At 45.0% G+C, this 13,652-nt stretch overlaps 1 protein-coding gene across 3 annotated transcripts; it reads right to left on the reverse strand.

Moving 5' to 3' along the window:
* Positions 1 to 456: 456 nt before the first annotated feature.
* thumpd3 (THUMP domain containing 3) lies at positions 457 to 10,323 on the reverse strand. Of its 3 annotated transcripts, none has more exons than XM_062472875.1 (10): positions 10,237 to 10,323; positions 8,862 to 9,137; positions 7,663 to 7,740; positions 6,970 to 7,434; positions 5,630 to 5,760; positions 4,482 to 4,551; positions 2,480 to 2,595; positions 1,772 to 1,879; positions 1,387 to 1,510; positions 457 to 895 (listed from the first exon to the last, which is right to left on the reverse strand). In XM_062472875.1, exons 2-10 carry the CDS (start codon positions 9,060 to 9,062, stop codon positions 716 to 718), a joined length of 1,473 nt encoding a protein of 490 aa, XP_062328859.1. In that variant the 5' UTR covers positions 9,063 to 9,137; positions 10,237 to 10,323; the 3' UTR covers positions 457 to 715. The 3 variants fall into 3 exon arrangements, with proteins under 3 accessions (XP_062328859.1, XP_062328850.1, XP_062328841.1); XM_062472866.1 differs by lacking the exon at positions 10,237 to 10,323 and adding an exon at positions 9,539 to 9,742 and having other exon boundaries at positions 1,772 to 1,875; positions 2,476 to 2,595; XM_062472857.1 differs by lacking the exon at positions 10,237 to 10,323 and adding an exon at positions 9,539 to 9,737.
* Positions 10,324 to 13,652: the final 3,329 nt, after the last annotated feature.

The raw sequence follows: 13,652 nt of genomic DNA on the forward strand, positions 1-13,652 counted from the left end.
TGCTAAATGACTAAATGTAAATGTTTAGACCTGGTGTATTCTCCCAATTCACATGAATAATTCGGACATTATTGCCCAACCCCCCCCAAAAAATATATTTTTTAATATCAACCATTCATGGTGTCTCTCACCAGGTGGGTGGAGCTGATTGAGTTATGTGTAGGTGGACAGGTTGGTTGTTCTCTGGGTTGTACGTGCATGCCCTCTACTGATGTCAAACTATGACAATGTCAAACAATGACATCACCTTAGCATAATTAAATCACCGTCAGTGTAATTAAAACATCTCTGGAAAACAATACCTTTATTTGCTATAAACAGACAGTGTACCGAAACTGTTTATATGACACAAGCTTTTTTTTAAGGAAGTTAGGTCATTTGGACCGATTCCCTGCAAACACAAAGTGGAACTGAGTAAGTGGCCTCACTCAAAACAAGTAGACGTCAAGGATGGAGAACACTTGGAGAATGTTTAATCAGCGTCACGTATACATCCAACTTCCTAAGAATGCTGAGTCACAGTAACCAGGGACTTACGTCAGTCTGGAAAACGACATGCCGTATCTTAACTACTTTGGTAGTTTGGTAAGTAAATAAGTGACTTTTCTTGCATCCTACAAAAATGGAAACGGCCTTAGTTTGGTAATAAATAAAGACTGCCCTGGTGTAACAATAACTCAAACGTAAAACTAAACTGGACACGTCCCTCCCTGGGTCACTTGTCCTTCTCCTCGCTGGTTGCCTTGGCAGCTGGCGGCCCTTCCCAGATATCTTCGGGGGTCTGTCCGAACACTCCCGTGGTCCTCTTGAGGAGATACACCCCCGCGTGGAGCCCCCCCACATTCACCCAGACGGTGTGAGACTTCCTCCACAGCCCACCCATCCTGGAGACAGCCTGGTCAGACACACAGTATCAACAAGCCGTCAGGAGACACTCACAGGCCAAATCCCACTGGCGGCGTTTCGCTTGGATACGTTCCATATTGCCAGGGGCGTAAAAAACGTGTGATTCAGCCCTTGTAATTGCAATGACGTTTCCTCAGAACAAATACTCTATTCAGGTGCCACAATGCAGACCTTGTTCTGAGGCAACATCAGAGCGATTGCACAGCTATTCATGGTATCTATTTCTTATGACCCTGGTGAAGATCCTGCCAGGTCCTTCTGTTACAAACTGGAGCAGCTTGAATAACAACGTATCCAATTTCCTGACATATTTCCTACAAACGCCACAATCTGAAATCTTTTAAAGTAATAACAATTAAATACTGGCATAACTTTCTAAACGGTCAAGAAATGCTAAATATACAGTGTGTCCCTGGGATAACAATGATCATTTATGACTCATACTTGATCTCTGTTTGGTCTGGAGGAGAGGTAGGTTACCTTGGCAAAGCACTTCTTGTCCTGTGTCAACAGAGCAGCCTTGCCAGTGCCTGGTCTGCACACACGCGCCATCTCTCTCAGACAGGATGGGTACAGGTCCCAGTTCTTCTTCCTGGAGCCCATTCTTTAACACACACACACCCATACACGCAAGCACACACATACGCACACACACACACACACACACCCATACACACACACACACCCACACCCATACACACACACCCATACACGCAAGCACACACACACCCATACACGCAAGCACACACATACGCACACACACACACAAACAGCCTTTCAGCTATTGTTCCATAATGTCCCAGTGATTTGGCCTTGCTTGTCACACACAAAACACACAACAATCCAGGCCCCTAAATCCCCTCACCTCTTCCCGAAGGGCATGTCTGTGACGATGATGTCCACGGAGGACGTCCTCATGGGCAGGTGACACAGATCCCATTGCACAGTGTCGATCTGCAGCCCCGGGGTCTCACTACAACGCACAGGAACACAACATCTCCATCACAGGAAGTCTTCACCCAACAGGGCAGTTTCAAATTAGTAATGTTATAACCGAGGATGCGGCCGTTGAATGTAATCGTCTTACTCCCCCCCCACCCGCCGGACCCTGCTCAGGACCCCCTGCTGAGAGAGAGGGGATGCTGGGGTGGATGAGGGGTGGCTAAGGAGTGTATGAGGGGTGGATGAGGGGTGGCTGAGGGGTGGATGTGGGGTGGATGAGGGGTGGCTAAGGAGTGTATGAGGGGTGGATGAGGGGTGGCTGAGGGGTGGATGTGGGGTGGATGAGGGGTGGCTAAGGAGTGTATGAGGGGTGGATGAGGGGTGGCTGAGGGGTGGATGTGGGGTGGATGAGGGGTGGATGAGGGGTGGCTAAGGAGTGTATGAGGGGTGGATGAGGGGTGGCTAAGGAGTGTATGAGGGGTGGATGAGGGGTGGCTGAGGGGTGGATGTGGGGTGGATGAGGGGTGGCTAAGGAGTGGATGATGAGGAGCGGATGAGGGGTGGCTGAGGGGCGGATGAGGGGCGGATGAGGGGTGGCTGAGGGGCGGATGAGGGGTGGGTCTGTACTCGCCTGCCCCTGTCGTGTCTTTTCTTCTGGACGTGGCTGATATTGTTGACCGTGCGGCTCACCGCCATGTCGTTGTTGTCCCCGGCGACGTAGAAGGCCTGCGGCCACTCCAGGGCGCCCTGGACAGGAAGTGGAACCAGGAGGACAGGAAGTGGAACCAGGAGGTCAGTGTCAATCTTTTTTTTTTTTTGAAAAAATATAAGAAACGTAATGTTCTGTTAGCTCTGATTCTGATGTGCAAATAGACGCAGGAGAATACGAAACATGTCCTGCATTCTGTATTTATTCACCAACATTTGTAGGTAATGGCATATTATCTTATCCTGTAGCCTTCTATCAGTGTTGCCCGGTCCGCGGTTTTCCCGCGGAATTGGGCTACTTTTGAAGTGTTGCCGCGGGTTGAATTGTTTGTCCGCTGGTTTGGGTAGACCTATTTTGCATGCAAATTACATGAATATCTATAAATAAAAATCTATATTTTAAATGAAAATGTATTTATACCCAAATCCTACCAAACTGACTCCAGATCAGCACGTACACACATCGTGCCTAATGCTCTGTCTCCTGAGAAAAACCTCCTGAAAACTGGTTGACTAATGCTGGCATACTAAACATTTGGTGTTACTTTGTAGATATTACAATACATTTGGCAATGATAGCAATGCTGTTGGACTTTAAAAGCAGTGTATATGGTTTGGCAGGGGCATATTTGGAGTTCTGATATTGGGCTGTTTTTTGGGCTGGTTTTGATTGGCCATTGGGCTGGTTTTGTCACACAGACCTGGAAACCCTGCCTTCTATACAGTCTGACTACAAAAAGCATCTAAAGTTTGTCAAATTATGAGATGGAAATAAATACGAGGCCTAACCTACGATTTTAATTTCTGGGAAAATTGTTACGTTTGCTTGCGGGTCGCCCCATTTGTGCGTCGTGTTCGACCGTGCTGCTGTCAACTACCAAATTAACATGAACACTCTGATACAGCTCTGCAGCTAGCTAGCTAACCTACCATTGGAACACACACGGCTAGCTAACTCCTACGTTCAGAACGTCAAAGGTGGAGTCGCCAGAAGATTTTGTGTAGCGATAGCTACGCTCTAATACTCAATATCCATACATTCATTTCTATTGGCCATATTTGGCCACAAAATATCTCAGAGCTCTCCGACGAATTCGTTTGAGATATTTTGCCTTTTTTATGCCCCACTCTGCCATGTTCGTTTCATTTTGTCGGGCGAACATTTAATGCAGAGGCAGTAAGCTAGAAACTTTTTGGCTTTAGTTTATCGGAGCTGTAAAGTCAACCGATCAGCCTGTAGCCAAGTGAAAGGCTCAACCAGGGGAGTACAAGCAACAGTGCGGAAGAACCCTCTTGAAAATTAGCCAGTTCTATAATGGAACCGGTTCTCGATACCCCTCTTTACAAAGTGCTTAAAAATGTGTTTCCTCTTTATCTGCGCTCCTTCACCTTTACATTCCCCCACGTCCTTTAAGATAATCTTCTGCGCACTTATAGTTTGATTTGCATTGGATGTTTGTGTATTTGTATTGTTTAGTATTTTATTTGCATGTTTCTATGCTGCAAGGTGTCCTCAAGTGCCTTGAAAGGTAACTATAAATAAAAGGTATTATTGTTTTTATTAATGTCCGGAGAGCTTTCCACTAAGCTATTCTAGCCAGTCTAGTACAGTGGTCTCTACAGTGGTCTATCAGGGAAACATCTATAACTTTCAGGACAGCAGGCCCTGAGGACCAGGGTTGAAGACCCCTGGTCTAGTATGTTTTACCGGTCCTCCTCTTTTACATTTACATTTAGTCATTTAGCAGACGCTCTTATCCAGAGCGACTTACAGTAAGTACAGGGACATTCCCCCAGAGACAAGTAGGGTGAAGTGCCTTGCCCAAGGAAACAACGTCATTTGGCACGGCCGGGAATCGAACTGGCAACCTTCAGATTACTAGCCCGATTCCCTAACCGCTCAGCTACCTGACTCTTCTTCCTACCTCCAGTGGTATAGCTCCTGTGCCACACATCGGGTCCAGGATCACGTCAGAGGGCTCCGGTTTACACAACCTGTCTCAACACAGAGACGTTTAAACAGAAGTTCCACCTTCTTTGGAGCAGAACGTCCTTCACAGACGTCTAACTTGTTTGAAAAAGGCTGAATACAAGGACATGAACAAATGAAACGGGGATCTTATTACAACACACGCCCACCTGCCAGAGTCAGCTTACGAACGCTGAGTGTAGCATTGTGTGAGGACTGGACATGTTTTGGTTTAGTGTTTCAGCTCCGGTTCTGCTTCCACAGGAAGTGGCTCCTGGGTATAATACTGACCTGAGCTGTAACCTGGGTATCATACTGACCTGAGATGAGCTGTAACCTGGATATCATACTGACCTGAGCTGTAACCTGGGTATCATACTGACCTGAGATGAGCTGTAACCTGGATATCATACTGACCTGAGCTGTAACCTGGTTATCATACTGACCTGAGCTGTAACCTGGGTATCATACTGACCTGAGCTGTAACCTGGGTATCATACTGACCTGAGATGAGCTGTAACCTGGATATCATACTGACCTGAGCTGTAACCTGGGTATCATACTGACCTGAGATGAGCTGTAACCTGGGTATCATACTGACCTGAGATGAGCTGTAACCTGGGTATCATACTGACCTGAGCTGTAACCTGGGTATCATATTGAACTGACCTGAGCTGTAACCTGGGTATCATACTGACCTGAGCTATAACCTGGGTATCATACTGACCTGAGCTGTAACCTGGGTATCATACTGACCTGAGCTGTAACCTGGATATCATACTGACCTGAGCTGTAACCTGGTTATCATACTGACCTGAGCTGTAACCTGGGTATCATACTGACCTGAGCTGTAACCTGGATATCATACTGACCTGAGCTGTAACCTGGGTATCATACTGACCTGAGCTGTAACCTGGGTATCATACTGAGCTGAGCTGTAACCCAGGTATCATACTGACCTGACCTGTAACCTGGGTATCATACTGACCTGAGCTGTAACCTGGGTATCATACTGACCGGAGCTGTAACCTGGGTATCATACTGACCTGAGCTGTAACCTGGGTATCATACTGACCGGAGCTGTGACCTGGGTATCATACTGACCTGAGCATGCCGTAACACAGGGTGGACCTCAGCGTTGTCGGCCCAAAGTGTGTGATGTTTCTCCTGTGTAGACTCTCCTCCGTCAGGGCGATGCCAACCACCACCTCCACCTTGTGGATGTTCAGCAGCACCTGCAGGATACGCAAAAACACACCTGAGGTCTCAGAGCCGGTCTAGTGCAGCAGGTGTCTAATATATATTAACCAAAGAATTATAATATCCTTTTCACTTCGAACATTCTCTCATGCTCATGCAGTGTTTCCGCTATGTTGATTTTTCCGTGGCGGGCCGCCACGGCTAAATTTCTGCCGCCACGGTATCAGAACTAGGGCTGTACAAAATGTTAGGCCGTCTATCAGCAGTGATTGTTAGAAAGCGTATCGGAGGATTGCACGGACACGCGCTTCACAGCGCAGTTGAGATTGCGTGTGTGCGTCGTTGAGAACTGGAGAGCTTAGTCGTATAACTTATGTTGTCAGTTAATTTAAGGCTGTTATTGTATTAGTCTATAGTTCTTGCTAATTTAAATTAAGTTAACTGGTGATTTTCGTTGTTTGTAGGCTATTCTTCCCCTGCTAGCGAAATTGCACATGTCGATTCGATAGCGATTGCTGCCCTTGCTCACGTTTGTATTTTAGGTACATTATTATGCTGAAGTAGTTTTAATTAAGAAATAGTGGGTATATTGTTATTATTAGCTTCAGAATGCTTAGCCTATCAAGATCAAATGAAGCAGACAGCATACATGCTTCCGAGTGGCCCCTTAATCGATAGGCTAGGCTACTGACCATTTACAATAAGTTACGTCAATTATTAATTGGCAGCATTTATGCCATTTAGAACATACTTTATGACTGTAAGGTGTCATTAAGTAGCCTAACTTTATTTCTTTAGGGGAAATAGGACAAAAATATGTGCAATATTACATTAGCTATTAGACTATTACATTAACCTGCTCCGAAATATAGGCTTAGTGTCAGCACTTTGTTTCGGCCGTGGGGGACCTGCCCCCACTGCAAAAAAATCCTAGAGGAAACACTGTCATGTTAATACCAACACATCTTAAATAAGTAGAATGGGCCATTTTAAAGTAGTGTATGTGGTGTATTTACTTTTTGAATGAAAAATGTGTACAAAACATTATTTTAGTAATTACTAGAACTGAAGTCTAAAGTAACCACGCCCATCTGAATCCAACCAAAAATATTTATATAGTTATTTTCTACATTGTTTGAGTCATGGCGTGCAAGACAGCCTTATCTCGACTAGGGTGTCAACATGGGAGGGTGTTGTTTGGCTAATGCAGTGGAATCTGTCAGTCCTGTTGGAACTTTCTGTACCTCCACATCAAACTTTGTCATGTCAGCTTTCCACTGAAACAGCTCCTGCACGGCGCCGCCAAAATCCCTCGCCGCCTCGCTGGACGTAAAGCTGTGTTTGTCCCCGGCCCTGCTGCACGTTACACGGAACTTTACCACACTGGGCTCCGCTGCCTCCTCCTCCTCCGGCCCCGCCCCCAAATTGTCCTGCTCATCTAGGGGGTTATCCGCCCGCTCTGGCAACCCGTCTCCCTGGTCCGGCTCGGTGAGCTCTGGGGCCTCCAGCTGCATGCGGTCTGTGTCGGCAGCGAGGGCCTCGGTGGAGACGGCGTCTCTGGGGGGCTTGGTGCTGGGCTTCCCCCTGGTCCCGGCGCCACGGCGACGGAGCCTCTTCTTCTTGAGGGAGTTGTTCAGCCTCCAGACCTCCAGGGCGTTGGTCCATGGGAGTTTAGAGGCCAGAAGCTGCAGCTCCGCCAGGGTCTCCTCCTGTCGGGCAGACAGAGGGGTGCGTGAGGTGGGAAAGTGTGCGTGTGTGTGATAGAAAGTGTGCGTGTGTGATAGAGAGAAAGTATGTGTGTGTGTGTGTGTGTGATAGAAAGTGTGAGTGTGTGATAGAGAGAAAGTATGTGTGTGTGTGTGTGGGTCTGTGATGTTGACCGAAGACAACAAAATCCTGTGAATCTTCTTGTAACACCACAAGGCCCAAACTTTTACCTTTGAGTCTTTGAACTGATAGTTGTCATACTCTTCGACCACCACAAACAGGTTATCCACAGACTTCAGGTGATGCACCTGCAGAGAGAGGAGGCTGGATGAGGACGCTGGATGAGGGGGCAGAGAGGACCAGGTCTACAGGCCAACCACACAGAAGAAGAACTGCCCACATCAAAACAAACCGTCAGAATTCACAATGGAAAAAGGATAAATAGCTTTCATTTAAATCCATGTCCAAATCCAATCAGCAAAGTCCTGTGAATCACCCCCGGCAACACAAAACAAGAGAACAATCAGGTGCAGGTTCATAGTGACTATGGCATTGCCTAATTTCTGAACTTCGGAACTCCGGAATTGCGGAACTGCGTGTCTAATACACACCAGTACAGTTAATGAAACTGTATTTGTTCTCTTCCAGGACAGTCAGGCATGTTTAAACCTCAAAAGGTGTTTTTCATTCTGATGACGAAACCTTTACTGGTAATGCAACTGACACACACATGCAGGGAGCAGTGTCCCCAACACGCACACACACGCACACACACTCTCGAGAGTCCACTGATGAAATTCCCGCTCTGCTTTCCTCCCATCCTGCCACCCTTCCTCTGAGGGAAGCCAGGAGCAGCGGTCAGCCATGTCTGGGTGACCAGGGCCAAGTGCTCACCCATGTCCTGCAGCAGAGTGATCTGTTCTGCTTGGGTTTTATATTGGGGTTATTACATTTACATTGTCATTTAGCAGACGCTCTTATCCAGGGCAACTTACAGTAAGTACAGGGACATTCCTGGTGCCTTGCCCAAGGACACAACGTCATTTCGCACGGCCGGGAATCGAACTGGCAACCTTCTGATTACTATCCCGATTCCCTAACCGCTCAGCCACCTGACTCTCACTCAAGGTTATTAGCAGGGGAAACCCTTGTGAGCAAGAGGAGAACATGCAAACTCCACACAGACAGGCTCTGAGGTCTGAGAGCACGGGAGAGTTCCCCGGGTGGGATTCAAACCCGGTGTGAGGCAACAGTGCAAGGATCCTCCCACTTCTCACAAGAGACAGAGTACCCTGCAGTGCTGACAGTTACATATCATTAGTCATAGCTAAATACTGACAATCAACTGTGACTCTTACCAAAAAAAAACAAAAAAAACACAGAGGGCCGATTCAGTGCTCACTTCCTTAACGGCTTCCTTCCTTCTTACCTGAAAGAGGTTGTTCGTGGTTATTTGAAAGTAAATCCGGCCACGGTCCTTGCTTATAGTGGCTTCCACCCCAATCTTTTCTTTGACCTCCTCTGCGGCTGTGTGTTCAAATCCGGTGGGAACTGTGGCTCCGATAGTGACGGTCATGTTGGCATCGCCCGCATTGTCCCCCGTTATGGGGCCTGGTCCTTCCGATGACATGGTACGCAGCCACTTATGCTGGGAACAGTCTCGAATACACGTATTTTTCCTTGTGACCGAAAGCAAGCAAGGAATCTGGAAAAGAGAATACTTTGCATTACATTTTACAAATGTGTCTTCCAGTTGCCCAACTTAGCTTTCTATAATAAATGTTATAACATGTGTTATAACATGTTAGTAACCCAACAACAACTTTGCCAAATGTATCGAGCACGGACATCTAGAACAGCTAGCTAGCAAGATAGCACTAGCTAGTTTATATTGGTGTGTGTTCTAGATTTACTATAGAACACGTCTGGCCAACTGTCTAGTGAACTGATTATAGCTAGCATGGATTGTATCTAGAGCTAACTACGTACTGGTCTAGCAAATGTTCTCTAGAAGAGAACAATTTGGTTTGGCCGTATTGTAAGGTAAATCTTCTAATCTTCTAATATATTTCTCTTGAATCCGGTGATTGTCAAAATAAATCCTACCAGTGAACGGGTAGGAGACGGACTTTTCTGTCTCGCAACTGCAGCGCAGACAGCTCTAGTCACTGAAACACACTTGTTCATTGAGCGTCTGTCATGTCTCACCACGAGGGTGAAACAACACTTCCGGGTTAAGAGTTTCCGTACTAGTGCTGTGAGCCGATTAATTAAACGATTTCCATTGCCACATAATCTTTGACCGATTTTTTAAAGGCCATCCGATTTCTTAGGCTAAATAATCATTTGCGGCAGTGATCTACCATCATCATATTTTCTAACGTGTTCACGTCATTCAATCGGTAGAGGGCGTTATTTCAACATGTTTAGGCTGTTCCATCGCCAAACGTAGTTTAACAGCAGCTCTATCTTAGCATGCGAAATGCAAGTGTATGTCAAAAGTATTTTTCTGGTGGCATATCTTGCTAATACGAAAGACAGTCAAGAATTATGATTTACTAGCTACAATTACTAATCACAAACATTAGTACTCGAATTCAGCAGTGAATACGTATCTCACAAATTAGAAGAAAAACATTCTAGCTCTAACTCTTACTGAGTCTGGGGCATATCTTAACTGTTCCGCCCTTGTTATGTTTCTGTTAGGTCGTCCATGTTGTTAAAAGCCCTTCACGATGCTGCTAATACTGAATATTGTTACTGTTACGTGTATTGATTGTGCTATGGATTGGGCTGTTTCTTACATTCTGTTACCAATTATTAGGATGAGTGGATTGATTTAAAGTGTTTACAGAGAGAAGAAGCGCCTGTTATCGTGAATCTTTTTCTCGGGTTGGATTTGAATTTTTACAAGCAAGTAATATTTATTATTACAAGATAGTCTTTTAAGAAATATTAGGCATTTTAGACCTTCGTATCTGGCAGTTGATTAACCAACTTAAAATATAATACCACCATCCAATCTCATCCCAAAATGTATTGAATCACTGTCTTAGTACAGATAACTGTACTAAGCACAGATGTGCTGTAGGAAGGATGGTTCTAAAAACGTATCTTCACCATCGATCATCATCCATCTGTTTTCATTGCCATCCTTAGCACTTCATTGTGCTTATCCAGGAAATGGAGTGTGTAGAATGAGGGTCCGCTCCTTTTTGGCACCTTGGGATGTGTGATTAATAGCCACACATAAGTTTAATATGAGACAATCAGCATAGCTCCTCTGGAGGTCTGGGTCAAAGTACGATCTATATCTTTATCGATCTCTCTCCATCGATCAAACACACATATATCGTACATCCACACACACACACACACACGCGGTACTTCAAGATGCAGTCCTTTGCAAACAATCTAATTTAACCAAGTTTTTTCCTAAGTAAGTGTAATTAAAAAGTCTCTCACAGATTGATTAGTCAGAGGGTGTTATGTGAGAGAACCTGGTGTGTGTGTTGGTGCCAAGATGGAAAACGGCTCTCCCACACAGCAGGTGCTATAGCAGCACAGACAGCACTAGTCCAAAACAACCGTTTAAAATAACTTTTATTCTGAAAAACAACAACACTTAGCATCACCTTTATACTCTTAAAGGGGGCTTCTGCAGACCTTGTTTACCGGCGACTGTAGGAACTGCAGAGTAGCATTATTTATTTTGAAAGAATGAAAGTTTGGTGAAAGGAGAGAAAGAAAGAAAAAGAACTGTGAGTCAGAACAACAACTGAGAGACAGTCACACGCGGATAAACGAGCCAAGCTTTCGAGCAAGAGAAGTCTGACTGTGTTTTAGCACCAAACAAGCCTGTCCGTCCGCGTTACCTTCGTCTGTCAGACCTCTCGGTGAGAGGGCTCCGGGGTCATTTCTGAGGGGCCTCAAAGACTCTCTTCTTTTGTCTGTTACTCCCTTCAGGTCTCGAGGTCATCTAACCAGCCCCAGCAGCGCTGCCTCTTCTGCCACGTACGCTGCGTGTTAGAGAGCCGTCTGACAAAGACAAGCAACCGTTTCTACCGAGAACTGCAGTGAGACTCGCTCACAATTTCCATCTATCATGGCATGGCAAAAGTACACACATCCTTCACTCAAGTAGAAGTACAGATACTCATCTTTATGAAGACTGGTAACATTTGAAGTACTGACTACACTTTTCACTCAAGTTAAAGTTAAGAAGTGTGGGCTCTGACATAGGCCTATAGCCTACTTAGATAAAACGTAGCCATTACTACTACATGTTTTAGTGTCATGCTGGTAACTGGCCCTCACATCATATCTAAATTTACATTAATACTAACATACACTATAGACACAGCGCATTCGCCAGAAATCCTTTTTGACGCTGACAATTTAGAACATCTCCCTCATATATGGCCATGGGTGATCAGAATTCTCAATCATGTGGACATTGCTATCTGTCTCATCCATAACATATATTTTTCTCTAAAATATTTAATCAACCTTTCGAAACTTTTTTTATTCACCACAACACGACAGAAAAAAGTTGCACGTTTTTTCGAAACTTTTTCCCCCAAAATATTTTTTCAACCTTTTTTTTCACACAACACGGAAAAATGTTTTTTCAACCTTTTGAAACTTCTCAACATTGGACTTTTACACTGCCGCACAAATACAGTTGACCATTTTTTTTCATTGAAGACCATATTCAAGGTAAATTATTTTTTATCTTGGGTGTACAGTTTTGCATATTTAAAGTAAATATATTTAGAGAGAGAGTGAGTGAGAGAGACTGAGAGACAGAGTAAGTGAGAAAGAGAGTGTGAGAGAGAGAGTGAGTGAAAGAGAGCAAGAAAGAGCATGAGTGAGAGAGACCAAGAGAGAGAGAGCGTTAGTGAGAGATATTTTATGAAATAGCTTTTGGGCATGAAGAGTGTGAGGGTTTCCAGCATGACCTTCATTCAGTACCATGAAAGGGCTCAAAGCCACCATGTTTAGAAGTGTTCAGGAGGGTGTTTGGTGTGAGAGGTCGTCAGGATTTCTCTCAATGTGGTGTTAATCACCAGGGGATCAGAACTGAGAGGATAGCTGCTTGTGTGTAAGCCCCCTTCAAGCCAAACCCCTGGGAGAGAAGGCTCTTTTATGTAGACACCAATAATCACACGCGTTCGGCCGGTGTTACCATTCAAATTTACTGAAGCCGCGTTACAAACGTTATCTTGAATGTAGTTGAATTGCTGGAACCATTGGAATTGGAAGTCCAATTTCAGTTCAAGCATTAGTCTTTCCTTTTGAACGGAATCGTGGCATTCAATCTGTGCTGTACCGCTTTTCAGTTTAGAGAGAATGTGTGTTTGTAAACACCAGACCGAAATCACTCACATTATCAAAGTCCCCCTGAAAACTCTGTTTCAGAGCTCCCGTCCTCCCTCTTGGATATCAGTCAAGGCTTCAAATTACACCAGCCAGCGCCCCGAAAGCCATCTCACTGAGTTGGAAAAATTAAATCAGTGACTCCTAACCTGAATTCACTTACGAGCGACAGAGAACAATACGAGCGCACTGCAGCTGACTGGCAGATGTGCCCTAGAAGAGGGAGTCTTTGAGGCCAGTTTACGACGCAGGACATTTTTCAGATTTCTGTGGAGTGTAAAGGGGCGGCTTGCTGAGTACTCACGTGACCATAACAAGATAGAATCGTGTGAGTGATTGGTGGGTTGTAATAATAATAATAATACATGTTATTTGGAGGCGCCTTTCAAGTCACCCAAGGTCACCTTACAATAAAGAATACAGGATAAAAGATAAAAGCATGAAAGATAGTAGGTTGTAGAGGTGTTTATGAGACTGATGGGGGGGGGGGTGTTGGATGGATGGTGAAACGGTCTTTGCTAACAGTTTAGCGAGGATTTTCAGTGAGGAACTCTGATTTCAAATTACTTTTTTACAAACGTTTCGCAAATCTTTTGAAATTCTCTCATCTTTACTCTATACATTTTAGAAAAACCTTTTCTACAAAGGGAATAGGCTTATATTTCTCAAATGATGTTGCTTCTCTATCCTGAAGAGACATGGGATGTGAGAACACTAGTCTGCATCCATGGTAACACACTCCAATGAGTGTATTGACACTCCCCAGTGTGCCAGGGGGTTTGGGATGGAAGGACAGAGTGATGACGAAGAGCTGGATGTCGGAATGGACAGAATGGATATG

This window comes from Osmerus eperlanus, chromosome 1, assembly GCF_963692335.1.
Source record: "Osmerus eperlanus chromosome 1, fOsmEpe2.1, whole genome shotgun sequence".
NCBI lineage: Eukaryota > Metazoa > Chordata > Actinopteri > Osmeriformes > Osmeridae > Osmerus > Osmerus eperlanus.